Source organism: Pipra filicauda, unplaced genomic scaffold, assembly GCF_003945595.2.
Source record: "Pipra filicauda isolate LSUMZ 115617 unplaced genomic scaffold, ASM394559v2 scaffold711_size138364_pilon, whole genome shotgun sequence".
In the NCBI taxonomy this organism is placed as follows: Eukaryota; Metazoa; Chordata; class Aves; order Passeriformes; family Pipridae; genus Pipra; species Pipra filicauda.
The window spans coordinates 48,041-75,963 of NW_024104878.1; the positions used below are offsets into that span (position 1 = coordinate 48,041).

A 27,923-nucleotide genomic window follows, 5' to 3' on the forward strand; every position below is an offset into this window, starting at 1 on the left:
GTCCTTCCCAGGGCTCCTAAGGTTGCACCCCCAGCAGAGCCTGCCCTGTGCTCAGCGTGAGCACAGCTCTGCTGCTAACGGGGTTTGCCCTCTGCCAGTGAGAGCCAGGCTGAACAGGTAAAAGCTCTTTTGCCACCACTGTGGGAGTGAAGTGGCCATGCTCTCAGCAGGGCCAGCAGCTCCTGTCACCCCTTGTAGGAGACAGGCAGGAAGAAATGGGAAAGCCAATAGGCTTCCTCTTCCTGGTGCAAAGAGGAACAAAAACAGGAACACTGCTTCACCTCAAAGACATCCAGGCAGCACTGAGAAGCTGGGACAGTGGTGGGATGCTCCAAATTCCTCTCTTGGCTCTTCCAACCTTGTTCCTCCCTGGCCCCCTCACTGCCCCACAAAGCTGCTCCAGAGCAGCACAGCTGGGGGGAGGGAAGGACCAGCACAGGGGCTGCGACAATTTCTGGATGAGGAGCTTCAAGCCCAAGCAAGGAATTTGTAAGTGCTGCTTAGTGCTGGCACAGGGGAGGCACGGGCACGGAATAAGTCCTGTCTGATCCCATAGCTGGGGTAGGTGACCCTCAGAAGAGCCTCAGTGCCAGCACAGCCACAGAGCTCAGCAGTCGAGGGCCAAGGAGTGACCAACGTGCTCGTGCCTCCTGCCGGTGGCTGCCCTGGGATGGCAGAGCCACTCGCCAGCCAAGGCCACAGGGAGTCTGACAGGATGGCACTTGCTTGACCTTCTCTGCCCCCAGCAGCAATTGTTTACAGCCCTGTCTCTCATGGCTGGGTTTGGTTTTGTTTTCCCCTCTTTTTTCTCTTTAACCCTCTCCTTGGCCACCTGACACAGGGCTGGGGTCAGTCAATTGTGCCACTCACTGTGCTGGGCAGGACCACGAGCACACCAGGCAGAGGCTTGTCTGCAGTGCCAGTGCTGGGGCTCTGTACCATGTAGGTGAATCCCATCTTCCCGTTGTTCCGCAGGGTGACCTCTGCTTTGGTGACTTCATTAAAGAGCTGGAGAGAGGACAGAGGAGTGGGAAGTTACAGACACAGGCCTGGTGCTGGGAATCTCCTTCCTCTTTCATGGGGTTGAAAGCAGACACACTGCAGGAGCAGGGACTGGGAACAAGCTATGGGCACTTGGAAACATGGGGAACCCCCAGGCACAGGGACCTGCACAGGAACAGAGTTCTGGCAGCATGCAGAGGGGCAGGAACAACCATGGGAGAACCAGTAACAAATGAAGCAGGGGACACAGGCCCTCTGCACTCTGAGGGGTCACCAACAGCCAGGAGAAACAAAGGAGGTGGCATCGAGGCATTCCAGAAGAAAAGACACCTGCATGCAAGTATTGGCAAGCAACACACCAGCAAAAAGGGAGACAGATGGGGCACCAAGACAGGGACAGCAGCTGGAAAGACCTGTGGACTTTTAACTGAGAAGCAGTAAAGTAGGGATTATTCTGGGACATTCTCTCCAACTGCAGTGACCGGAAGCCCAACCGGGTTATTTTGGGGATTAAGCAAGAGCATTAAACAAGAGCATCTCATTGGAGCTCAGGCTTTACGAGTGGATCAGCAGAGGGATTTCTCAGGGATATGTCCCTCTGGACATCCCCACTGGGATCCTGCTTGCTCCAGGAGGCAGCATTGGGTACCCTGAAGATAAGGAATTCCCAACATTTTGGAGGGGGGCGGAGATGGCCATTACAAAGCAGTCTGGATGCCAGACATATCCCTCCAAGGTTGTACTTCCAAGCCCCAGAGCCAACAAAGGAGCTGGGAAGGGGAGAGAGCCCTGGGCCAGGCTGGGAAGCAACCTGCTGGTGATGGTCCCAAGGCAGCAGCTCCGCCAGGAGAAGGGGGTGGTACCTGCAGCCCGCAGTCAATCTCCTCGACGCTCAGGTGGTAGGTGAGGACTGAAGTCTCCCCCCTCAGCTCCACCTCGTAGGTTGGGCCTCCCTCCACTTGGCACAGCACCGTGACACGGGCAATGATGTTGGCGTGGCCAAAGAAGGTGAAGGGCACCTGCTGGCTCTTGCCCGGCTGCAGCACACCGGACACCGGCTGGATGTCGAAAACCTGCAGGAGGGGAGGAGGGATCGAGTCGTTGAGCATGGAAATGGGTGCAGAAGAGCAGCTGTGGCTTGGAGCAAAGTACAACCATAGCTGGAGGGGCCTATTCCTCAAACACCAGCCAGAAGCATCCTAATCTCATCCGGCCTCCATGCCACTGACCAGTGGAGGGAGCATGGCCAAAGTCTTCTGCCATACTCACTGCTCAATGCATTAATTAATACCAGACATTAAAGTAAACTGGGATGTCTCCTGGCAGCAAAACATTCTCTCTGCTGCAGAACTTGCCTTTAAAACCAGTTTTTACTGCCTTCAGAAAAGCAAGAGACTCAGAGGTGAGAGCTCTTGGAGCTGAGGGGAGGACTCCAGCCCAGCTCATCTGACTCCTGAGGTTTTTCCCTCTCTCTGACTTACATGCTGCTCTCTCAAGGTGCTACACCAAATGCTCCTGAAAAATATCCTGTTGAGCACCTGATGAGGTACCAGGGGAGCAGTGCCCTCCATGGGTGCTGCACAGGGAGTTCTGCAGCTCTGGGGGCAACAGACCTGCTTGCCACGCTGAAAATGTGCAAGTGAGAGAGATTCCCACTCACCTCCTCCGCTCTGAAGCCAGGGGGCTTTACCTCCGCAGACTGCCCAGACCTCTTCGTCTCTACTGAGCTCCGAGGCCCTGCAGCAGTGGATGGTGGCACCTGGAAGACAAGCCACTTTCCATTGCAGGACACAGCCACCTTGCCAAGTCTCACTCTATAAAAGGCAGCTCTGGGGCCATCACTGCAATGACGGCTCTTGGGTGAAGGCAGAGACCTGAAAATGGGTGGTCTAGCTGGGCTGGGAAGGGGGTACATGGAGATCAGGATTTGGCATGGCTTGCTACAGGAAGGAAACTGGAAGCCTTCTCATCATGATGCAGAAAAGCCTCATTTTACATTGTAAAGGAAACAAGCCAAAAAATCCCAAACTCATCATAGGTCTGTAGGATCGGAGTGGGCTTCTCCAAAGAAAAGTATCCTATTTCTCCCTCCCCAGATGCCCCATGTCTAGCCACTGGCCCTGCTGCCCAGCCCACTCTCAGGGCACAGAACAGCAGGGCAGCAAAAGGGGAGGTCGGCACGAACACAGCTTTTTGGTGGCAAGCCGGGGGAGGCAACACAGGTGTCAGGTGCACAAGAAAACCCACCTTTGCTTCTGGGGAGTCCTCTGAATGTGAGGACTCTTCAGAAGAATCCTGCTCTGTTTCCAGGGAGTCCTCTGAATCTGATGACTTTTGGGAAGAGTCCTGCTTTGTTTCCAGGGAGTTCTCTGGATCTGATGGCTGTTCAGGAGAATCGTCCTCTGTTTCCAGGGAGTCCTCTGAATCTGATGACTCTTTTGAAGAATCCTGCTCTGTTTCCAGGGAGTCCTCTGAATCTGATGACCCTTCGAAAGAATCCTGTTCTGTTTCCATGCAGTTCTCTAAATGTGATGTCTGTTGGGAAGAATCCTGTTCTGTTTCCAGGCAGTTTGCTGAAGGTGATGATTGTTGAGAAGAGTCCTGCACTGCTTCCGGGGCTCTGGCTGGCTCCTGCACACTTCCAGGTCTGAAGTACCTCCTTGAATAACGCCCACACTCAACACAACCGAACGTGACCATTTGTGGTTGGGGTTTGAATGTAGGTGGGGAAGGTATGAACCTGGAAAATAACGTAACCATGATCACGGACCTGCAGTGGGAGGGAGGGACACCTGCACGAGCAATTCCTCGTCAGGATGCAGCCCCCAGGTGGGTGCAGGTGTGGTGAGCTCAGAAAGGGGGTGTCCAGAAAAGGAGAAGGAAGGGGAAGGTAACAAGATGTTCAGCATCAGCTCAGGTGCTAACTAGCTCTTTCTGTGATGTGATTTGGGACTTTCTGGGCATCCTCCAGCACTTCCAGGCCAAGGTTGGGAATGCAGAGAAGGTAGCAAGGAGAAGAGAGCTGTTTCTCTGCTTGCAGAGAGGACCCATCCCAAAGTAGAGGGGCCAAAGGGCTGTGAAAGTGCCTCCACCAGCACTGTGAAGGTGGGACTAGGAGCCCTTCACCAAGGTGGTCACTGCCTCAGGCCACAGAGGTCTGAGAAAGCAGATTTCCCCACCAGCTTTCCTTCCCAGAGGAAACCAGGAGGGGGGACTACAGTAACACCAAACTCATGGAAAACGCCTATTCCCTGAGCATCCAGCCTGACCATGGTTGGTCAGTGTTATTCCACAAGGGAAAGCCAAAAGCAGTTTGTCAGATCCCAGGCAAACAACTTTGGTCTTTGCAAAGTACAAACATCATCATGGCTGGGCTTCGCGAACGAAGATTTGGGAAGGGCTCTACCCACGTTTGTTGCAAGCGTGTTGGTGGTTGAAAAGGCCAATATGAGATAGGCATGTCCGGTTGCAAAAGGCACAGCAGAGAGACTCCTTAGATGGTATATTCTGCAAGGCACGATTCTTTCTGCGTTGCCTTTTCTCCTCAAGGGTGATCCTGCGTGCTTTCTCAAAAGCATCAGCAGCGTTATAGATGGTGTGTCTCCAGGTCTCTCAATTGGAGGCCAGAGTAGACCAGTTATGGTGGTCAATATGGCCAAAAAGTACAAACAGGACCAAGGAAAAAGAGCTTTCAGGAGAGGGCAAAGGTGCACATACCCTGTCGGGTACTCCTTGCTGTCCATCTGGAATGACCAGTGGTAGTGGGCAGGAATTGGGCTGCAGTTGGTCATCTCCAGGTAACGCACTTGTTCTGTGCCAGTCACGATGCAACCAAAGTCCAGTGCTTTGGTCGGGATACGGAGATTCGGGAAGTAGACCTCTCCCCGAACGGTGATCTCTTCCTCATGAGGATGTTCCACCAGCCGGATCTTCATAGTCTTCTCTGCTACCCAGCTGATCGGATCCTTTTCATAAGCTGGGTTAAAGCTGATGGAGAGATGAAGTTCCTGCCCTGCCTCCATCTTCACAGGCTGCAAGGAGACAAGGAGTGTTAGTCACCCACACGATGAAGTCCCAAGGTCTGACAGCACGAAACCGTAAACGCTCAAAGTGTGACCCCAGCATGGCCTTCCCAGTCCACCCTTCAGTTCTTTACAAGGGAGGGTCTGACTGCAAGCACCACACTCCAGTGGGGGATTCTCAGGCTCCTGTTTCTGTGCTCAGCAGCAATACAAGAGGATGGGGTGCTCTCCAGGAGACACCTCTGTTGCATGGCTTGCCCACACCTGGCTGCCTGCTCCCTTCCCCTCATATCTTAGAGCCAGGAGGGATCTTTCCAATTCAGATGAGTTTTTGCTTCCTTCAGCAGCTCTGCTGACTCAGTTCACAGTTCAGGCCAGTCCACTGTTGACTCCACGGAATAAACTTCTCGACTTGAGGACCTCCCAACAGAAGGGCACCACCACAGCCCTCCCTCTTCAAAGCCCACTGGTAGGAGGGTCCTTGGCTGCTCACCTGGGCCTCTGCAGGGAGGGGCTGCTGGTCTGCAGCACAGATTAGGAACGGCTGCTCCAAGTCCAGCAAAAGGTGGAATGGCAGGCAGCAGGTGTTTTTTAAAGACAGAGGCTTGTACTGAAGAGTCAGGACATCATCGGGGTGCTACAGAAACAGGAGACAAGGAAAAACAACCTCAAGGAGCCACAGACCTCCTTCCCCTTCCAATGCATTTCACATTTTTCAACCTCAGAAGTGCATACATCTCTATTTACTCTTTTTCTTTGATTCTAAACCTTCCAGGACATTTTTCTCTAGAGCTGATTCTTTTCATGTTTGGAACTTACAGCCTCCCCTGGCAGACAAGGAAACGCTCCCATGTACAGAGAAAGGAATAGGCCCCTGAGAGAAGGCAGCTGCTTGAACAAGATCAAAGGCAGAAAGTGACCCCAGAACGTTTGTCTCTTCACTTGGGTAGAACAACACAAGATGATCTTCCCTCATATACAGTCATTTCTCACAGCCTTATTGGCTCCAGCAGCCTCCTAGAAGCAGTGATGCCAGCCAGAAGAGAAAAGCAAGCAGGATTTGGCCCAGGGTGGAGATCCTGCAGCAGCCCAAGGTCAACTTTGAACATTCCATGAACATGTGGCCAGCCAGAAACCTCAACAGTCCCTCTGCATTGTGTGTCCTGCTGCCTCTGCTACAGGCACATGGTGTCTATAACCTCAGAGCTATGATCAGCCTAAGCTCCTTCTTCTTGTTTGTGCATTGTGGTGGGCTTCTTGCATGGTGCAGAGAAACCAGACAGAGTTTGGGAAACTAGTTCTGGATGTATTGATATCAAACAGCTGCAGTGCCAGAGCACTCCATAAATCAGTGTGGCATCAAGCAGAGCACAGGCAGGCATCAGGGAGAGCTGAAAAGCTTCTCGTTACATTCAAACTACCTGTTCCCAGAATTCAGTGCTTCCATGGAAGCCTGGGAACCTGAGGAAGGACCCAAAACCACAGAAACTAAATAATGCAACATCCTTTCCAGACACCTTGTGGGAATGATAATGCAGAAGTTGGGATCCAGAGACTAAAGGGCACCTGCTTTTCCTCGGTGTCATCATCACTGCAGCTGCAGGATGTGGGTGGGTCCTTAGAAGCAGGTGAGGCTTGGGGAAATGCACAGAGCTGTACCACAGAGCTATACCATAGAGCATCCATACCAACAGCAGAGAAGGCAAAGACACACAGCAGATGACAGGTTTTTCCTCATCAGCCTGAGGAATTCACAGGAATCTCTGGTTTTCCCAGCTTCCCTACAGCACTGGTGTTCAGACACCACCGTGCATTGGAGGATCCTCAAAAACCTCCCTTGACAGTGAGCACAGAAACTGGCATTTCTCTCCAGGTGGCCACGGTCCCCCTCAGCAGTGCAGCTGTAGCTGCAATTCTACTTTAAGGAAGTTAAAAACCAGTCTCATCTCTAAAAACATCCTCACTTACTTTACAAAGTGCCTCAGGAAGGGTAAAGAGGGCTGTTAACACAAGCACACACACCCCATGAGCTCTCTCGCTGAGCCATGCAGTAAATGCCAGGATGCAATCCAGAGACTTACCTTCTCCACACAGAAAGTGATTGCTCTGGATGATATTTGCACCGTGGGAGAAATGAACTTGCAGGTGACCTTTGTCTTGATTATCTCTTTCTTTGTTATCTCTGGCCCCACGGCTGCCTCACACACCAGCTTCTCCTCCACCTCCTGCATGCAAGAGTCATTTGTCACCAGTGGTGCTGGCAGGGTGTCCAGCAAATGCCCTGTGTTGGCTCCTTACCCCCCACGGGCCACAAAGTTACAGACACTGCCCCCTTTTCTTCCTGTGCTGCAGCCTATTTCTTCTGCGCTACAATGGCCCTAACACTGCACCCCAACAGCCACAAAAGGCACTCGTGAGACACTCCCTCCCTTCACAGGGCTTCTTTTACCCCCTGCTTACCCTAGAGAAACCACCTGACACTTGTTTAATTCACTTTCTGCTTGGGCTCCTGCTTTAAGTGTAACCTATTTTCTCTACCCTTCCTTTGTGCCTCAGCAGGTGACACTCCTGTTTGCCCCGAAGGAGCAATACTTCCTTCAGCCCGTATTTTGGGATCAGCATTGCGGTTTGGTAGCTATGGAATCACAAAAAAGCCTTAGCAACCGATGGTGGCCAGCAAGGAAAGCCACCAGTGCTGCCATGGAAACCTGTAGCCTTAAACACTGTCTTGAAGGCCCTTGCTCATTTTCCCAGGCAAATGTCAAGGGGCTGCAGGAGAAGCCCCACTGGAGGGGACCTGATGGGGAAGGCTCAGCCCTTGGCAGGGACCTCACCTGGACAGTGCTGGAGAAGCCTTCCAGCACTAGCTCCATAGTCTCGCCTGGCTGCAGATACATCCCCCATGGCTGCAGCTTAAATACGGGGGGGGTGGGTCTCTGGGAAGCGCTTCTGCCCTTGGTGACACTGAGGGCTGGGAGAGGATGACGCTGTCGAAAGGTGCTGAAACCTTCTGTGCCCCAGTACAGCCGCTGGAACTGCTGCCCCTTGTTTGTCACGTTGAACCGGAAAATGCAGGGAACGAGGCTGGAGGAGAAGCAGAGATGGAAAAGGTCATGGGAGCTGCTATTTCCCTGCAGTCAAGTGCTCTCAGCAAGCAATCTGAGATGTTAACAGCTTGGAGACCGTCCTCATTTCCCGCTCTTAACGTGGACCAGAAACAATGTCTGATGCCTTTCTGATGTTGTCGTTGCAAAGAGAAATCGGTTTATACTGATAATGTAGTATTTCCACAGCTTCCCTCACCACAAGGGACTTCCTTCATCACCACGGGCTTTTTCCCTCACCATTCTGGGCTTCCCCTAATGGATCCAGACTGAAACCATCACTTTGAGAACACTTCACCTCCGAGAAGGCCACAAGAAGAGAATCAATTGGATGTCAATGGAATCCATGCAGAGGTGATATTTTCTCTACTTAATCTGTCCCTTTGTCATTCTCTTTGTCTCCCCCTTTCTCTCTTTTCCCCATTTCTCTCTGTCTCTCTCTACCTCACATTTACTGTTAAATAAAAATCCGTACTACTGACTTTGGAATATGGTCTCATTTGCCCCTTAATTCGGGCAGAGGCGTCTCTCTAATAATTTAAGGAACCTGAGCATAACAGCATGTTTCTAAAGGAAGCTCTGGCTTCAGGGAAACAGAGTCAGGGCCTGGAGCACTGTAGAAGATTTAGCCTGAAAGCCTACAGCATAACTGCTCCTTGCTGAGCCAAGAGGAGAGGCAGGAGTTAAGAGATCTCTTACTTGAACTGGGGTTCCAAATTCAGCTCTGGAGCAAACGGTTTGTCAATGGCAATTGTGGTGCCAATGCCCACAGCCTGGATGGGGATGACACTGGTAAGGCTGTTCTCAACAAACAGCTTCATGCTGTCCTCAAATCTCCCTGTGTCACCCAGGTTTGCCGTGACAACCACAGGAACCTCAGCCTTGGCAGGGACCACTCCTTCCCTGGGTTCAATACTCCAGCATTTGCCACCCTGTAAGACAAGCCAAACATGCATTTAGGGTGGAAACCATGGACCCTGGTGACTTGTGGGGTGTGAGAAAAGGAACGACTACAGAGAGGAGGATAAAAATTGTAAAGCCTTAATTTCCCTAAATCTAAGCTACTGTGTCTGGGCAAGAGCAGAGCTTATACAACCTGTATTTTACCCTCTTTTAATCCATTTTAACAGACTTTTAAGTTTTGCCCAACCCAAGGGATGCTCCTCAGGAGAAGGTTATTCCCCCTCCAATCTTTTCTTGGAGTGTATGCCAAGGGAAGCTACTTTCTCTCTTCTGGTTTCCCCACAACAGAGCTGGGTTTTCACAAAGGCTCAAGGCTACAGAAAGCCACGGCTGCTCAAATCCCACCACAGCAGCCACACAGCTGGAGGATACTGCTGAGAGCCTGAAGACTAACTCTGCAAAACCGCTTGAGCAAAAGCCCAGCACCAAAGTCCTTGCCCCTGAAGGACCAAAGCCCTGGCTTCCCACTGATCATCAGCTGCAAAGAGGTGCTCCAGAGCCCTCGGCTTTGGAAAAGTCAGCTCTAAATGGTTATAGCAGGGCAAGAAAACAGGAAGCAGAAAGAAAACTGCTCTGTGGGCATGGCCCAGCCTTCCCAAGCACTCTGGTCCTCTGCTTTCTCATGGACTTCCCTCTGTGGATGGGGTAAGAAAGCTGCAAGCTGCCCTGGGGAGGGAGGCAAGGCCTTCCACTGGGACAGCTGTACAGACACAGCTCAGCAGGTCCCGGCCTGGTATGAGCATGCAAAAACTATCATTTACATGCCAGCACCACCCATCTGAGGTGGCTTGCTCTCTGCAGGGGTGGAGAGCAGAATTTCATTGTGGAGTTGAAGAAAGCTGCCCTGGAAATCCCTCACTTGAAGGTTACATTTACTCCTCAGATACCTGGGAAAGCAGCAAGTGGAAAACTCACCCTCCTCCTCCTTGGCCCAGGAGGCTGAGCCTGGACTCTCCCCCACCGCCTGGTGCTTTATCCACAGACACAACCACGTCCACTGTGTCGGGGCTGCTTTCAACCAGCTCCAGCAGCCCAGCCCACTCAGCATGGAGGAGAACAAACTTCCTCAGCATGGAGGAGAACAAACCTCCTCCCAAGCCTGTTTCCAAGCCCCTCACAGACACCTCTGCAGTGGGGAGCACATGCCAGCCTGCCCAGCCCTGCTGGCTGCACCAGTTCTGCTGCACCAGCTCAGTTCCTCCTGCCAGGGGAGCAGCCCCAGCTCCTTCTGCCCTGTGCAGCCTCCACGAATTAAAGAGCCTTTCTCTGCAGCTGCTCTCCAGATACTCTGGAACGCTATGGAGGCCACAGGCTCCAGGGGTGCACAACCTCCGCAGCCCTATCTGTGTGCAACAGCCCGGCTGCTCTGACCCCCAGGAGGGGGAAACTCCTCTCCCCACCCAGAGCTTGAGGACAGACCTCACACCCTGGTCTCTACCATTAACAGCACTTTGGCACAAAGCAAATGTAGATGGTATGAGGAAACCATGGGGAAATCCTTGCCCTCTCAGGAGCAAAGGCCCACAGGCTTCTCTTCATCTCAGAGCTCCAAAAACGTGACTTGCACTGCTAAATACCTTCCACAAAATAAAGGGAGAACTTGTAACCACAATCCAGACTCGCTTCTGCCCCTACAACTCTGTAAACTATTTCACTGAAGGTTGTCCCAGCTAAAACCACCTGCAGAGCCAGGCTCCTCTTGCCTCAGATGGAATCTCTTGTCTCCTCTCTCCCACAGAGCGATATAGAAACCTTACATATAAAATCCAAGTCCTGGGCTGCTGCTGACCAGGGAGTTTCCCTGGAAAACGGCCCCACAGACACTTACGATCTCTGCTCTGAAGGCTGCAGGGATGAGACCCAGATTGCACAGCTGGAGAGTTTGGGAAGTGTCCTGTATCACTTGGATCTTGCCGAAGTTTATCTTATTCACACTTGCATAGACAAGCGGTGTCTTTCCAGTACACATTAAATGCATTTGCTGTTTCAGGGAGCAGGTAAGAGAGATTTAAAAAAAACAAACCCACACAACAGGGAAAGTTAAGAAAGCTTAAACAGCTCAGTCGCACTCAAGTCACTTCTCCAGGGACAGATGTGATGCTCCAGCTAAAATGCTGGCCTTTCAGGCAAACAGTTGACATATTCCCCTCCCAATTAAAAAAGATTAAAGTCTGGGAAATGTTCAAACTGTAAACTGTTGGCCCAAAGGTAAAAGCTTTGCAAGAAATCTGTAGTCAAAAACAGTCTGACAGTCAAACAGCTGGTTACTCTGGTGGGGAGAAACCCTGCTCTTTAAAGGAAGCAGCCTGATAGTTATGAGCAAGCGTTTTGTTAAAAGTCAGGCTTCCCTGCACAGCCTGCACTGCCCGGCCTTCCTGTTGACTGGTTTACATGCACAACGGCAATGGCCTGGCTTGAGATGTTTGGTGCCATCCAGGGGATTTGGCATCATCATTTCCATTTGCTTGAATATAAATTTAATTCCCTGCAACCACTTTTCAAACATCAGCCTTCCTTTCTGACACAGAAAGCTGAAGATTCCCAGAAATCCTCCTTTTGTGTTCAGAGAGATGACATTTTAAAAGAGTTACCAGCATTTTAAATGGAAGATTAATTAAATAAAATAATCCTCAATTTCATCTTAGATGAACTATAAGCTGAGATTACTCCGTAGGAGGACTCCGCTCTTCCTCTTTTTGCAGCATAAACTGCTTATGCCACCAATGCATTCTGTCCTTGTCCACACCAGCCATATATGACAAGTCCCTGCTTTCCCTGGAAGAATCCCTGTGCACTCCACCCCCCCAGGATGAGCTGCACAAAGGCACACATCTCCCCTTGCACTCACCAGTGGGGATCTCTCCTTCCCGAACACGGCAATATCCACCGGGATGGAATGAGCACCCACCGCCTGGACTTCAACTGTAATGGGGATCTCCACCACATTGTGACTCTGGATAATCCCACATGGTTTGGGGCTGGAGTACCACAGAGCAGCGGCCTCTTGGTGTCTCTAGAGGGACAGAATCAAGTGCAACTTCAGAGGCACCTTTAAACTCCTTAACATCTACCACAATGGCAACTCACACACGTTTTTTAAAAATCCCCAGGAAAAAGCTGAAAGGCACAAAAAAAGATGCAAGAATTGTTGGGGCTTAGTATCCTCAGGGGGTCCAACAGCTGCTGCATCCACAGACACCCACTCCTGTGTTGGCAGCCTCCTTGCAACAGCTTTTCACAACCTTCTAAGATCTCTCACAAGAAAATACCCCAAACACTAGAGTATAAACTGCTTCCTGAAGAGGTTAAAATGATTCCTGAAGTTGATATTCAGGTAGGTTCCTATTTAACTGCTTTCTAAAGTTTACATTCAGGTAGAATCCTGTTCTCAGCACATCTTTAAGTCTGAACAGAAACCAGCAAGGTCTTATCCAAACCCCATTTGTCCGTAATAAACCCCTCTGTAGTATTTGAGAGGAGGAGGTGGATGAGATGCCAAACCTGAGGGAGAACTCTGTAGCATCCTGGAAGGGGGCTCGGGTTCACAAGGGTCAGTGTCTTCTGGCAAGGGACCTTTGCAGAGCACGGTCCACAGTCGAGGGTGGAGGTGAGCAAACGCAGCTCAGGAACGACACATCTGGGCAAAGAGATGACCCCGAGGGAATGAGAGATAATGAGAGAATGGAGAGCGTTCACCCCGCAGAGCATGGAATGGAGCATAAGACATTTTTCACTGTCCAACAGACGTTTAATACCTCTACAGAGATAAATCACTTGTCACGTCTTTCCACTCAAACATGTCTTGTCAAGGAGGGGCAAACCCTGAGACTTAGCACTGCAGAGGCTGCCAAGTGCCCGGGCAGAGCACGGGCCTTGTCCCACAGCTGCCTCAGCCCCTCCTTTGCCCAAGGAGGCTTGCAAGGACTCCCCCAACAGGCCCAGTGAGCTGTGAGCTCTGGAGGAGCCTTCCCATTGAGGGTCAGTGCTCGCCAAGGCTCAAGGAAAAACAACTCCCTTCTCTCCCAGGGTGCTGTTGCCCTGCCAGAAAACTCAGCCGTTTGCCTAGTGCTGAGGGCACGAGCCACCACCTGCCCTACGGAGTGGGTGATCATCCTCCCAGTTCCTACAGCTCCCTTGCTGCTGCACCTCACGGGTCCCAGGTCTGTCCCCGCTGGCACTTGCGTTACAAAACTGCAGCCCAGGCACTGACTGGACGGTTCTGCCTGGGAGAGGGAACGGCACCAGGGAACTGCATCCCTCTTGTCATTAAACTGACACCCATGGCAGCACCACAGGAGGGAATTTGGCTGCAGCAACAACAACATCTGCGTTAAGTCTGAGAACGGAGAACGTTAATGCTCAGAAGTGCCAGAGGGAAGCAGGGAAACCTGAGCCCACTTGCCACATCAAGGACTACTTTCCCCTCCCACTCCTGCCGTGAGCCCCTTTTCCATTTCCATGTGCCCTCGTTAACTGAGCCAGACCCCAGCTCTCAGCAGACTGCTCACTGTGTCCCAAACCAATGCTGCAGTGTGGTTGGAACCCAGCACAAGCCCACCTCTTGCAGAAAGAAGGACAGGAGGACCTTGGGGAATTTTTTACACCTCAAGCAGCAAAAGCCAGGCCAATAAATAATGTCATTCCTGTTCCCCAGAGAAAAAGGCCCAGGGCCATGCCTGGCTGTGAGCAGGGGTGCTTCTCACCACGGGCTGCTTTCCAAGCACTGCTCTTCTCCTACCTAGCTGGGCAGAACCAGCTTATTAAGCAAGCTTTCTCCTGGAGCTGCAGCCAGTAAACCCCGAGCAAGGCACTGTGCTGGTGGTGGGTGCACAGGGAAGGACGAGCAGCTGCAAGGAGAGCACTGGTACCTGGCTTTGAGGTGCAGAGCCAACACCTCCTTGCCAAAACCATCCACGTCCACCACCATATCACAGTCGTATCGTCCCACATCACTGGAACACAGCGTGACCTGGTGGAAGAGAAGAGCAGCAAATACTTCCCTTCTCCCAAAAGCTCATTACCCACGTGTGGTCTCCTCCGGTTCTTGTTTCGCAGTAAGGGAAGGGAGGATTTTGCCTTAATTCTTCTGCTGGCCCATGCGTAGAGCACAGTCTCTGGGAGTAACATAAGCCTTCTGGCAATACCGAATTTGTTAAACACACCCTGCAGCTGTCAGGGCAGAGGTGGCTAAATTAAAGCATTATACATAATCATGTATAATGAGACTAAAGTTCTACTCACTACTGTCTTCAAATTAGGGGTCCATTTTTCATTTGACTACAATAACATAAATGCAAAGGAAATGTGTTGACTTGGACAGAATGAGTTCAGCTTTTCAGCACGAAGCTGAGGGCAAGGTGTGCTCCTGCAGATGCCGGGCAGTTCATGGCTGCCGAGTTTTTTCTTTCCTTACTGAGGATCCCTGCAGTGACCACAACTCATTCTGCTCCCCAGGAGAGGAGAAATGAGACCAGGAAGAAAAGCAAACTACTTTATACAGTGGCATCTCTCTAACAGCCACCTTCTGTCCTCATCCTTCCTCTGCCTGTTCTCAGTCAAAGAAGTCACGCTCAAAACCAACACACGAATGGCTTCTGTTGACCATGTGATCTCAGCTTATGGTTTTGGAGACAAAATGGTGCTCCTTCAGGAACATTCCAGGAACCCAGCTCCCACACCACTGCAGATCCCTCCCTTGCACACGCTGAGAGCCGGCAGCACTAAAGCCCTCCCACAGCCCAGTGAGGCTTCAGCCCCACCTACTGACTCCTCCCATACCCTGATCTCCCGGGATCCCTGGGAAGGGATGGTCCCTGTGCTGGGTGTTATGGTGAATTCCACTGGCTTCTCATGACATTGAGTCAGTGTGCTTTTTTCCCAGGATGGGTGAGCGTTGTCTTTCGCTTGATCAAAGCTCCTAAGGCTGGGCTGTCCCTGGCCGTCCTCAGGAATGCGAAGGTGGAAGGTGATGGGCACCACGGAGGTGTTGATCAGGCGGCACGACAAGGTCTGAGGAAAGCCTAGGAAAATGACACAAATGACCATGTAGGCACCAAGCACCTCGTGATTTCTGGTGTGAATATCCTGGTAGGATGAAACGGTACAGCTCACTGAGCAGCTCAGCGAGCAATTAATCATCACTTGGACACTGATCCCAGGTTGCTGCCTTGGAAATGCCCACTCTTAGCCCTGCTGAACACCACAAGTTTCTATCTCTCTTAACTGCTCCAAACCAGCATCATCAATTATTTCCACACACTGAGTGTGCATCCAGACTGACCATTTACTCTGAAAATTCAAGCCATAAAATTCCCTGTTAACACTGCCAACACTCTCACCATTTTCAAGATATAAAAGCACTGAGTTGTCATTGAGGAAAAGCTACAGCAAGAGAAAGGGAGGATGGAACAGGGAACTGGAACATGATGCAAAGCACCCCAATGCAGTTTCTTTAGGCAGGATCCTTAAGGTATCTCCTGGCTTGAGGCAACCAGACTGAGCACGTACAACTCACAGCCCACTTCACTGGAGGCAAACCTGAGGCTTGCTCTGAGATCAGTGATTAGGAACCATGTCTCACCTTTGCAAATGAGGACATCACAGCCACACTGCACACTGGCTGGGATTGCTTCCCACAAGAGCTGACACCACTTTAACTCTGAGACTTGCTTCCCGTAACGGAAAGCCAGGGATACAGCCACACCTGGTGGGGATGTCCTGCAGAGCCAGGACACCAGCCCACAGCCTGCTCTGCAGTGGACATGTGACTTGGCTGGCCAGCTCTGTGGGGAGGAGACATCTCTCAGGGCCTGCTTACCAAGCATCATTTGAACCCAGATGGGGAGGAAAACCAACTGCAGGCACAGCAGGGAGCTTCTCCGTGCCCATCAACAGTGACCACTGCCCAGCTCTAGCAGTGGCTCCAGCAGGGAGGCAGGAGGGGCACAAAAAGGACAAACACAGGTGTCCCAGTCTGGAATGAGACCAAGGTCACCAGATGCAGACAACAGTCAGCAGCACGGTTAAAAGAAGCAAAGATACGACAGCTGCCTTCAGCTGAAGAGGTCTTAGGAATGAAATCAGAGTAAACAGGATGAATCTCCTGTAAGAGAACCATATTTGTGCCCGCTGCCTCTCCTGTTGTTTCATTTATTCAAAAGAAAACTAAGAAAGGGTTCAGGAGTGATACAGGGAGGGGAGGAAGCAGCTCAGGAAAGGTAATGAGTTTTCTTGAAAAGTCCATGAACTGCATGAAAACACAGAGGCATCCTGGGTGCAGAATGATAATGGCCCTTCAGTCAATCCACGACTGATTTCACATTTAAACTGTAGATCATCTCAGTAGAAAGCCTTTTGTGAGCCTGAGATGGAGAACCAGAACCTGCATTCCAATAGTGACACTCTGGATGTTCAGCCAAAAGCTCTGTCAGCAGAGCTGGGCTTCTGCTGGGGAAGAAGAAGCCCACGGCTCTGAGGACACAGGTGCCTGAGGCAGAGCTATTGCTGGGGCATCTGACCTGCTCAGGGATAATGAGGTGCCCTCACACCACTAATTAACATCCCACACTAAAGGTACATGGCTTAAACTTCCTTCTCCTGCAGTCCTATCCCCTGGGCCCTCCTGGAACAAGGACTTTTACGGTCGTTCTGCTGGCAAGGACTGGGAGATTGGAGCAGAAGAGACTACGAGGGACACCAGAAAATACTGACTTTCTATTCCTTTGGTCCTTTCAGATCTCACGATGGCAAAATGCCACCAGCAACCCTGGAGTTAACACCCTGCAGGCTGCCATGGAAGGACACGAGCGACAGATGCTCTTCTGTTCAAGTGCTCCATTTTGGCAAGGCACAGATCCCTCCTGCTGTGTCCAAGCCCAGGGAACACTCACCAAAGGAGACGTCATTGAAGTCGAGGCCACCTGTGCTGAAATGCAGGCTCAGTCCAGTGACGTGGCCCCTGCGAGGACGAGGACAGAGGAGGCAATGGCTTGGTTAAAGGGAACTGCAAAGCCTTCAGCTGTTCTTCCGGCTCAAGTGGGTCAAAGCTGGTGTCAGAGCCCCGTGGGTGTCAAACCAGCCCCGCACCCTGTGCTCAGCACGGCGTCCGTGGGCACAAGAGGCAGCCAACAGCTGCTGATGGGGCTTAGGGCACCATGGCAGGCAGGGTATGCCCCCAAGGTGCTGCTGGCCCCATGGAGGACCCTGTACACACACCCAGAGGTGGCTCTGTGCCCTTGCCTTAGGAGAAAGACTGACTCACTACTTTTCTCTTGCAAAGTAATAACCTTTTTGTTATGTTTTATCCATTTCCCTTATGTTCTTGGTAAAATGGACTGCAGATTCCTTTTGTTTCTTTACTACCTTGATTCAGTGCCTCCCAACAGTGGCCCAGACACAGCCACCTCCAAAGCTCCAGAGCTCCCAGCATCAGCTTTCCTGCCTGCACCACATTACCCCACCAGCCCATGGTTCAGACTAGCTGGGACAAGCCCTCGTGCTGCTGTGGTGCTGAGAAGGGAGCTTTGCCTCTCCTTCATCACCCCTTCTCCCCTTGGCTGGGCGAGGATTATCTTTTGCAATGGCACCAGCCCATGGGATGATGCCCAAGTCCTTGTGACAGTCCCTGCTGCTGCAGAGCTCCCCATCTCCCACCCCAGTCCCTTCCTGCTGTGGAAAGGAGGTCCCAGAGCACTCCCTGCACAGGAGCCAGGAGCACAGCCTGTGCGCACAAGGGATGATGGGAGGCTGCTGCTGCCCTTTTGGCACAGATCATTAACAGAGGATTTTATAACCACTTCTTCTGGCTGCAGAATCACCCAGGCTGGCCCATCTCCAAAGCCCTGGGGGCCTTGCTGGGTGTTCAGAGGGGACATCTGAGATCAGCAACTGCCCAAAGCTGATGCCTTCCCACTGCCTGCCACGGCCAAGGCGGAGGGAGGTCCCTGCAGGAAGGAGTCACTCCAGCTCCTGGGTACCTGCACTGGGCAGAAGGCATCCCCACACTGAGGGGATGCCAACATCAGAGCCAAGACTAAGACCTCAGGCAACACCTTTTTTCTTTGCTCCACCACCAAATGAGGCAGGTGAGAGATGATTACCCAGTGACAGCTACAGACGTGCCCACCAAGCTCCCAGAGCCCTCCTCACCTGATAGTCAAGGTCACAGGCTTAGGGCATTCCGTCACGTTGAAATGGAATTCTACCTCGAACTCCCCCAGGGTGCTGGAACTGAAGGAGATCTGGATAGGCTGGAGCCCATTGGGTGGAATGATGCCCTGCTGGGGCAGAAAGGTGAAGCAGGAGCTGTGGGCTGTGGTTGGAGGGATGAGCTTGAAGGGAGCATCAATAGCTCCTTTGTTAACCAACATTGCCTGCAGTAGCAAGAAAGCAAAATGGAAATACATGAGCAATCTTCCTTTCTTGCAGAAGGCTGAGTTGCTTTCTAATAAACGATTAACCCCTGGAAAGGCAAAAGAGGCCATGTGCTGCTACGTGGCAGAAGCCAAAAAAGTACAACAGGACAAGTTCTGCCTTTGGGTTTTCATGCAAAGCAGCGATAACTTCACATAAGCAGAGTCACTCCTGGGTTATCCCAGGGACACGGAGCGGTTCCCTCCTGAGCCAGCATCACCAAGTTCATTCAGACCCGGCCTGAGGAGCAATGTGGGGCAGCTGCAGCCACGCAGTGAATCCCCACAGAGCTGCTGCTGCTCCAGGGGTGCCCGACCCTGCCAAGGGCAGCACACATTCAGCTTCCATGGCAGCAAACCAGTTTATTGCGTGTAGAAGACATCTCAGAACAGTGCTATCACCAACTTCAGAAGCTCTCCCCAGCTCTGCTAGGGTAGATTGTTTGGGTTATTGTATTTTTCATTTAATCTGATAGTTTCTTAGACCTTGCTCAGCCAAACATCTCAAGAAAGGGTGAATGTGAGGTGCACAGCAGCTCCACCTATTCTAAAGAGTTGCTGTCCTAGTTAGGACAACTGAGACCAGTTCATCAGGGTATGGGTGTAACCCAAAACTGTGTATTCTATAGCCTTCCATGCCATTTCCCAGAAACTGTTGTCAACAGACTATTCGCACCCTCTGCCCATAGAGCCTGACTCCTCAGGCTATAAACTAGGTGTTAAGAGGCCTGTGAGATAGGAGGATGCTCTTGTCCTCACACCCTTTGTGGAACTCCCCGCCCTGAGGGAAGCACTGAACATTCCTGCCTGAACTGGAGGATATATAATCTTGGAGTCTTAGAACATTTTTAACCACTCTGTGGGATCCAGAGAGAGACTGCAGCTCATCGCTCTCAACCGGACTTAGACCACCCTCAACTGGACTGCAATCACCACTTTTGACCAGACTGCAACAGCTCTTCCCCCAGCATCTCACTGCAATCACCACTTTTGACCAGACTGCAACAGCTCTCCCACCAGCAGGTTCTTCCCCTCTCCCTTTACTTTGGACTCAAGCGGGGCCCAAGGAACACCACTCTGTTCATGCCCCAGGGTACTGAGTTATACATTTGGGTTTTGTGGGTTAAGACCAATTGTTTGTTTGTATGATTGTACTTACTGTATTATTTTAGTAAATTGTTATTCTGACTTATAATCTCTCCTTTGAGTTGAGTTCATTTCCCCTGCTGGTTAACTCTTAAACCAGCACAGTTGCTCTCTCACATCTCTACACAGCCATGGGGAAACCCTGCCATTGCCATGGATTTATCCATCTGCTTTGGAATTCTTTCCCCAGTTGTTAGCCTGGCAAAACCTGTCAGAACAGTTGAGGCAGAAGCAGAAGGATGTCCCTCATTTTGTAGCTTTGCAGCTGCTGTTGAAAATATTCCCGTATTCAACCTCTGCCTTGAAACTTGAAAACTACTCTCCTCTCGTGTGTTACCTGTGTTACAAATTGCACTTGGGGATCCCATGCTGAGCTGAGGTTTACCTGCAGTGTAGCTGCTTAGGACAGCACTAACAGTATCATCTACTCATTCACCTTTTCTCATGTAATGAAATTAGTATATTGATAGTGAGAAACAATAAAGTATCAGCATCAAAAATGCGGAAAGAGCACAATCTTTTGGGAAGAAAACAACTCAGTGTGTCCTTTCCTGCCATGGCAAAGCTTTTGGAAGTGTCTGGCATGATGTAGTGCTTCATTTTCCACCTTTTTCAGTTGCTCTCTCTTGCAGTGGACTCGAGCTCAAACGCAGCCAGTTTGTTCCAGCTGCTCTTGAACAGCCCGAGCACAAAGGTGCCTTGAGTCTGAGGCTGAAACCGAAGCCTCTGAACACTTCAGCTTTTTGACCCAGTGTTGCTTTCATGTGTTGAGGGGTTGCTTTGCAGAAAGTATCCCAGCTGATCTCCAAGGGAGGTTGCCAAAAAGCAGGAATTGGGGCTTCATGAACAACAGACAACACCTTTCAGACCCCGGAAAAGGATCCAGATTCTGTGAAATCCCCCAGATTTGACTAGTATGTCAAATATTCCCTGCTCACAACTGCCCAAGTTGCCAGAAATTCCAGAGGTCCACCAGGCTCCCCTCTGCCCCAGGAGCCATCAGGATCCACCCCAGCCCCTGTTGCTCACCTCATAGCTGTAGGCTTTTCCAACCAAAACTTTCCCCATGTCCAGTTCCTCAGAGTTGAGTTGGAGGCAGGGCCCGAGGCCTTCCCCTGTGAGGCGCAGGGGCAGCCTGCTCTCACGGCCTGGGGAGAGATTTCCATTTCAGTAGAGTAATTCTTACTCTCTTATCCTGCTTTTTCCAGGTTGCCTCAGTGCTAGTCCCTGACTCCGAGATGGGTGAGACCAGCTCCTGATGCTCCAGGGGAAGAAATGGACCCTTCTCTTCCCTCAGGAGATATGCCCTGGGGCTGGCTTCCAATTTCTAACCCACCCCTTGGGCTTGTTTCCTGTTTAGCCACCAGTTTGCACCCTGAAAATGCGATGCCGAGTTTAAAACATGATTTCTGTAGTGATAGGACAAGGAGTAATGGAGACAAATTGATAGAGGGGAAATTTAGGTTATATATAAAAAAGAAATTCTTCCCTGTGAGGGTGGTGAGACCCTGGCACAGGTTGCCCAGGGAAGTTGTGGCTGCCCTGTCCCTGGCAGTGTTCAAGGTCAGGTTGGACGGGGCTCTGAGCAACCTGGGCTAGTGGAAGGTGTCCCTGCCCATGGCAGGGGGTTTGGGACTAGATGATCTTTAAGGGCCATTCCAAGCCCTTATTCCATGATTCTGATTTCCTTCCCATGCACTTGGAGGAGCTTTGAAATCCATTCAGTGAAGGGATAAATCTTGCAAACAGTTGGGCATTGCTGCCTGGTTTCCAACTAAACTGGGGGGCAGTGGCCCAACAGCACAGGACTTTGTGCCAAAGTCTTCAGCTTCCGCTGCTTTCTGACACTCAGCATCTTGTTCACAGAATGTCCCTGTGTTTGGTGACTGGCTTGGAACATGACTCTCATCTGGCCATGTCAACAAACAGAGATGCAGTTTCACATGATGCACGACATCATAAGGAATGCCTTGGGAGCAGCTTTTTAAATCCATGCTTTCCTTCCACAGCTCTAACAATGGCAGTTGGTGGGCAGGAAGAGAGTCTGTTAGCATGAGCCCTGAGTAATTACTGTAGATGGCATTTGTTGAGTTATCCCTGCACAACTACTATCTAAATAAAAAGCTGTTTCATGACATTTGTATCCATCAGCTTGGAGCAGGAAGGAAGGCAACAAGAGTGGCTGGGTTAGGGATTGCAGCACCCTCCAGAATGGGAGCCTGGCTGCTGGAGGGCCATGGGCCTCCCACCTCTTTCTCATAGATGGGCAAACCCAGAGTATTCCCTAGATGGAAACCTGACAGCCATCTCCCACTTTAAGGTGAAAAACACTAAGCAGCACCATGCAGAGACAGGGGGGAAGGACAGGGGAACCTGAACCACGCTGTGCCCTGTGAGTGTTCCCTGCCCTGTGTGGGCACAACAAAGCCACCACCTCAGTGAGGGGGTGACTCGGGGTGGGGGGGCAATGATAACTGCTCCCAGAAAAGGACTTGACAGCACTCCTGGAAGCTGAGCACAGCAAGCCCAGTGGCCACCACCTGGACACACCTCAGCCTGAGAGCCAGAAGGTGACAATTCCCACGCAGGTAGAGAAGCAGGTGCTGGCCAGGGGTGGTCCTTCTGCAGACAGCCTGGGCTCAGTAGGGCTCAGCCACCTCTGGTCTGCCGTTGTCTGGGCAGTGGGAGGTGATCCAGGATCAGGGAGCACATTTCTACCTCAGCTCCTACTGCCTGATGATGGATCCATGTCATGAGGAGCCATCCTGGAGGTCAGTGCTCTAGAGGGGCTTAGTGCCCGTGCCCTAAAGCTGTTCTGCTGTGTAGCTCTTTGGCCTTTGAAGAAATACTGGCAAACCCATGGCATGAAAGCTTATCCATGCACTGCTTGGATTGTTCTGGGATCAGTGTCCTGAGCCCTGGCCTTGCATGGGAGACCACCAGGAAGCCGCAGGGACAGTGGACATGAGCCAGCACTGCCCTACTGACCTTGGAGCCTTCCCAGCACTTCCACGGGAGCCCAGTGGGCTGGAAGAGTATTTGCACCTCCCCTTCACTGTGGGTGAGAGAAAGAGGAGAAGGAGCCGTACCTGAGATGGAACAGTAGGCCACTTTTCTATAGACTTGGGCTTCTCGGGGTTTAAAGAACACCTTGATTTCAGCTGAACAATGTGGCCCAACCTCTCCTTCCTAAAACAGAAAGAGACAGCAAACCATTTACCTTCCAGTATCACATTTCTTTTTTTCAATCTGTAAGCCCTGACTTATAGCAAGGAGTGAACAACACTCCAAAACCAGCTCAACACAACCGCAGGATGCTCTTAATGCTCAGCTGATCAGCTCCCACGCTACAATATTCCTACTGCTCTGACACAAGCGCTTGGTCACATCGTGCTGCTGTCAGCTACAGTGGTGTGAAACTGCTGTTGTGCTGACACTGGTGGCTCTTGGTCTTAGATGGGCTATAGGAGTAACCAAGAAGAGAACATGATGCCCTTCCTTGGAAAGAAAAAACTTAGTTTAACTTATTTTAAAAGAAAGCAGAGGCTGGGATTCTTGTAGGGTTTACTCCAAGACGAGGAGGGATTTTGCACTGTGCAGACAGCAGGGATTCCTCATCTCACGTTGTGCCAATACTCATACTCAGGGCTCTGGTTGATGGAAGGACATGGGGGTTTGCTTGCAGAAACAGAAAAAGATTTTCTGTCCCTGTGTGCAATAGAACTCAAAAAGTCCATTTCCAAGTCTTGTGTCCAGGTTCCCAGATGACACTAGAAGGGGGACTCAGACATGCTGTAAGTCCTGGTTACAGGGAGGGATTGGCATTTCCATGACCTTGGGCTGAATTTGGCCTCCTTTTCGCTTCAGGTCAATCTGTGAACTGACAGTGCTCCAACACCCTCTGGGAAGCCCCACACATCACATGTAAGCTGTGCCCCTTCCTACAGTAACCGACCCCTCTGGACACTGCAAGGACACGCACCAAGCTCCCTTGACGTCGAGCCCTTGCAGCAGAGTTCAGCTTTAGGCAGGTTCCTGCTGCCTGCCAGGAGCCCACAGGGTAGCAATGCTTTTTGCAACAAGCTCTCCAGCCTCGCCAGAAACCTCATGTCTTCTCTCGGGGCACATCAAGCCAGCTGAGGTGGGGATCTGCTGAGTGACCTCATTCAGGGAGGGGGAGGAGGAGGAGGTTCTCAGCTATCACTTACCAAGGGCTCAATGGTGAAAACATCATCTGAGAACAGCATGGGGTCTGCTTGAATCTTTGCTGTCTCCTTCTCCAACTCGCGGTCGTACAGGTCAAGCTCCTCATAGCACTTCATCACAAGAGCCTTCGCCAGCTCGAGGGGCGACCGAGACAGATTGTGACACAGCCTGCAGCCACAGGGAGAAACAAATGCAGCAGGTCATTTAATAAGCCAATGATTTGCAGAGCTGAGTGTAAGTGCAGAAGCAGAAAGCACTCAGGGAGGAGCAGCAGCAGCTCCACAGCAAGGGGCTGAGCCCAAGCCACGGGCTCCCAAAGGGCTCAGAGGATCACTGGTTGGTCGCTCGCAGGGCAGGTGCTTTTACCCCACAGTTACAAGCTCGGGAGAGGTTTTAAAAGCCAGCAGCCCTCAAGAGAACCTCCTGGCTCAGAGACACTGCCAAAACTGACGGAGAACCCACCAGTGACCTCAACTGACTCTTCCTACCACAGAGTTGCTTGGGGGAAACAGATAAAGATCAAGGAGCCCCCTCACTGCCTGCAGGGCTTCCCTGGCAAGGGGGGGGAAGAAGCTGGCTCTCAGCTGCAGGTTACCAGCATCACTCTTGGCTTCTTCCCTTTTGGACCTGCAGGGATAAGCTAACCCTGTGTGCCCTTTTCCCTACACTGCCTTCCACCAGAGCATCCCAGAGCACTTTCAAAGCCAATTGATGAATTCAGGCATGGCATCTCTTCAGTGACATTAAAGGTTTTATATGCATGAAAACAGAGGCCCTGAGAGGGAGGCATCTAGCCTTGAACCACCTTCTTTTTTCCTCCTTTTGGCCTTCTCTGCAGACCTTTGGCACAGTTAATCTCTCCATTACTTGGTAGCTGCAGCAGAAATCATTTTAGTGTTTTAAGATCACAACCAAGAGATGAGAAGGAACAGCTGCTTCCCAGCTGGCAGATCACTGTTCCTCCCTCAGACTCCAGTCCCCTGGCCGTGAAGAACCTGCAGGTGGCAACTGGAGGGACAAGTAGAAGGCTCCATATGGAGCAAATTGAGGCAGTGGAGTATAAACAGGACAGCATCCTCACCCAGCCAAATTCAAACACAGTTAGAAAGGAAATACAGTCATGGATATTACCAGCTGCACACAGACAGAGCCTTGGGCAAACACTGTCACTGGCACCAAAAATACTGGCTATGGTTGGCTCCCTGCACCAAAAATATTGGCTATGGCTGGCTCCCTGTGTAGCGCATTCAGAAATGTTTCTCTGTGGCTGACCTGCAGTGCTGGGCATGAGGAGGGCATCCAGCCACTGAGGTGGCAACCCTCTGCTCAACCTCCATCAACAGACAGTAATTTCCCCATGACGTGCCAGAAGGCCCTGATGCTTTGCACCCCCACCTTCCACTGCCTTGTGTTATATAACAAGTGAACACTTGCCTGAGTGCAAGAAGCGGGGTCACAAATAGGACGATTGCTTTAGGGGGCACTCGCCTCGCAGGACCCCCAGAATGGACCCCTGACAACCACTGAACTAAGACCTGAGCACTTGGAATGGCAAAACCACTGCCACTCTCGCCTCCCATGCTAATGAGGGACTGTACAGAAGTAACTCACATAAATGGCCAGGAGACAGAGAAGCTAACTAAAAAAATAAACCTTTACTCTAATAAAAGGGAGAGTTCACTGAACAGACCTCAGGGAGGTCTCTCAACTCAGTGGAGGTTGCAGCTTCTTTTATCCCCTTTACCCGGAGCACAGGTCCCTCCCCATTTCTCCATTGGCTGGGATACTCTGGAGTTACAGGCTTCCCGGCAGGCCTACTGTGTGTCCCCCATTATGTGCTGATTAGGTGGCTCTGGAGGTCACTGACATTGTTCAAGGTGGAGGCCACAGCACTTCAAAATGGAGGACAGGGCCACATGATCCTCCTGTGCTGCTGGTTGGTCCCCCTGTCTCTGGGCAAACTGCACCTCTCCCGAACTGACACCTGAACAACCAGCAACTTTGTGGCTTCTTACTGTGAGCTGTGACTGCCCTGCAAACTTTGCAGGAACACCTACTTGTTCCTAACACCCTAAAGCACAAGCACCCCCTGAGGCCATATGTTAGTTTTACCCTTGGGCAGTGTATGTCACTGCATCTTTCAGACCAACCTGATCTTCTGCGGATACTCCTCTGCCTCAGTAGCAAAAGCCTTCCACTGGAATCGGGCTGTGATGTTACTTCTGTTGTGGATGACCGTGGTTCTGTGACTTGACAGTGTGAGATAAGTCTTGTCAAGTTCCAAAGAGTACTTGTCCAGCCCGATGTTGAAGTCCTTAGCTTTTCCAAGAAGTCTGGTGTGGGTATCTTCACCTGGAACAAAGCAAAGAGGAGTCTTTGCTCAGCTCACTCGCTAATGGAATTACAAGGACCAGAGCAAACCACAGGTAACAGAAGAAAGTGTCCAGCCTTTAGCTGGATAAGTAATTCCACAGATCAGTACACTTACCAAATCCCAACAGCTGCGTGTGTACAGTGTGAGGATGTCCTGGACACCAGTTTAAGGACCTTATTTCTGCGTGTGTTTGTAGAGATTTGTCCCGAGGTGACAGTATTTACAGTGAGATTTGTCAGGTGTGCTCAGGTGACCCACTCAGATCCCAGGCAATTCTGCATCAAATTCATTCAGGTGACTCTAAGGAACCCCACTGAGTCACAGCCCAGAGTTTCCTGAAGGCACCCCACGGGGCTCCTGCCTCTCCCAATCCCTTGTTGCTGACAAGCAAAGATTCCTGGGGGCAGGTGTGAAGAAAGGGAGGTCCAGGGGAGCAAGGGAAGTGAAGCCCACGGCAGAAGGGGACTAAGGTGAGGAAACAAGACACAATGTTCTACAACATTCAATATGACAAAGCACTAGAAAATCAACACCATGAAAGCCATCATCCCCTCCCTGTCCAAACCCATGGCCACATCAGTCTAGAAATATTTGATATCATTCTGATCTCAAACACCAAACTGAAACATTTGAAATGAAAGAAAGAAGAGCAGAGAAAAAGACTAAAAGTACAGAGCAGTTTTTATATGAAGACTGAATGGGGTTCCTGAACCTAGAAATCAAATGGGAGGCAGATGGGAGAGGTTTGGAGAGCATGAATGGTCTGAGAAATGGGAATAAGGGAAAATTTGTCATGATTTGTCATCCAACAGGAACCTGAGGGCCTGAAAATGTTCTTAGACAGAAACTACATATATGTGTAGAGGGCAACATAGAAAAAGGGTCTGTGGCAAGACAACAGGGAAGTAGCTTAGGGGACAGAGGTGAGCAAGAGACACATTGCATTGGAGAGAGTTGGATGGAAAGCTCACATGTCACAGACAGCACTGTCCAGGAATACAACTTCAGCCCTGCATATCCACACTGCAATGGAGAATCAAGGTTCCTTCTTCCTCCACTCAGCAACTCCCAGCAAAACAGGATTCCAAGATCTCATCCCTGTTTGAGGGCTTTATCCACTTTATCAACCCCCTAAACACTAACTAGTTTTCACTTTTCTTTGCAGTAAAGCTGGGACGGGGCGGTGCTGCTGGAGGGGGAATTCAGGTGACTGGGACAGTGAGGAGTGCTGGTAGAGGACTGGGGTGGGGGTGCAGGATGGAGAACACCATGCTGACACCAGGGTCCCCCCAGGGATGGACCAGCACACAGCAACACAGCACATCCAGGACAGGGACAGACTCAGCCTTGGCCCCTTCTTTGGTCACTTCTGAGCACTGAAACACACAGGGGCTTTGAAAGGAACAGTTCTACAAGTAGTTTGCAGAGCAAGTCTAACGTTATTCTGCTTAGAAAGGGCTCTGCTGTTCGGAAGGACCCAGGGTGAGTGCACCCTGCAGTGCCCAGCACTCACCTCTGTCGCAGTGCACTGCCAGGGATGTGGAATGATGCCCGGTCTCCAGCGGGTGATATTCCACTGTCACTTGCATGGCTTCACCAGCATCGAGGGTTCCCGTGGTTGGGCTGACAGTGAAAGGGCTGCAAGACCAAGAGAGAGATCTGCATGAAGGCTCAAGGGTCTGACTGCCAGCAATCC

At 51.2% G+C, this 27,923-nt stretch overlaps 1 protein-coding gene across 8 annotated transcripts in view; it reads right to left on the reverse strand.

Annotated features, from left to right (window-relative positions):
- The window catches only part of LOC114001265 (hydrocephalus-inducing protein-like), a 58,413-nt gene that overhangs the window by 27,460 nt on the left and 3,030 nt on the right, over positions 1-27,923 (reverse strand). For 6 of the 8 annotated variants that reach the window (XM_039389187.1, XM_039389183.1, XM_039389185.1 and 3 more), the window contains exons 3-23: positions 27,741-27,865; positions 26,004-26,205; positions 23,856-24,021; positions 22,737-22,836; positions 20,677-20,795; positions 18,239-18,462; positions 16,981-17,048; positions 14,870-15,111; positions 13,960-14,060; positions 12,593-12,728; positions 11,940-12,104; positions 10,920-11,072; positions 8,828-9,060; positions 7,859-8,108; positions 7,106-7,249; positions 5,518-5,661; positions 4,720-5,033; positions 3,250-3,742; positions 2,663-2,761; positions 1,866-2,075; positions 871-1,008 (exon numbers count right to left, since the gene is read on the reverse strand). In XM_039389187.1, the coding sequence (XP_039245121.1) occupies positions 871-1,008; positions 1,866-2,075; positions 2,663-2,761; positions 3,250-3,742; positions 4,720-5,033; positions 5,518-5,661; positions 7,106-7,249; positions 7,859-8,108; positions 8,828-9,060; positions 10,920-11,072; positions 11,940-12,104; positions 12,593-12,728; positions 13,960-14,060; positions 14,870-15,111; positions 16,981-17,048; positions 18,239-18,462; positions 20,677-20,795; positions 22,737-22,836; positions 23,856-24,021; positions 26,004-26,205; positions 27,741-27,865 (3,826 nt within the window). Of the gene's footprint in view, positions 1-870; positions 1,009-1,865; positions 2,076-2,662; positions 2,762-3,249; positions 3,743-4,719; positions 5,034-5,517; positions 5,662-7,105; positions 7,250-7,858; positions 8,109-8,827; positions 9,061-10,919; positions 11,073-11,939; positions 12,105-12,592; positions 12,729-13,959; positions 14,061-14,869; positions 15,112-16,980; positions 17,049-18,238; positions 18,463-20,676; positions 20,796-22,736; positions 22,837-23,855; positions 24,022-26,003; positions 26,206-27,740; positions 27,866-27,923 lie in introns of those variants that run through there. The other 2 variants (XM_039389186.1, XM_039389190.1) reach the window with 2 other exon arrangements.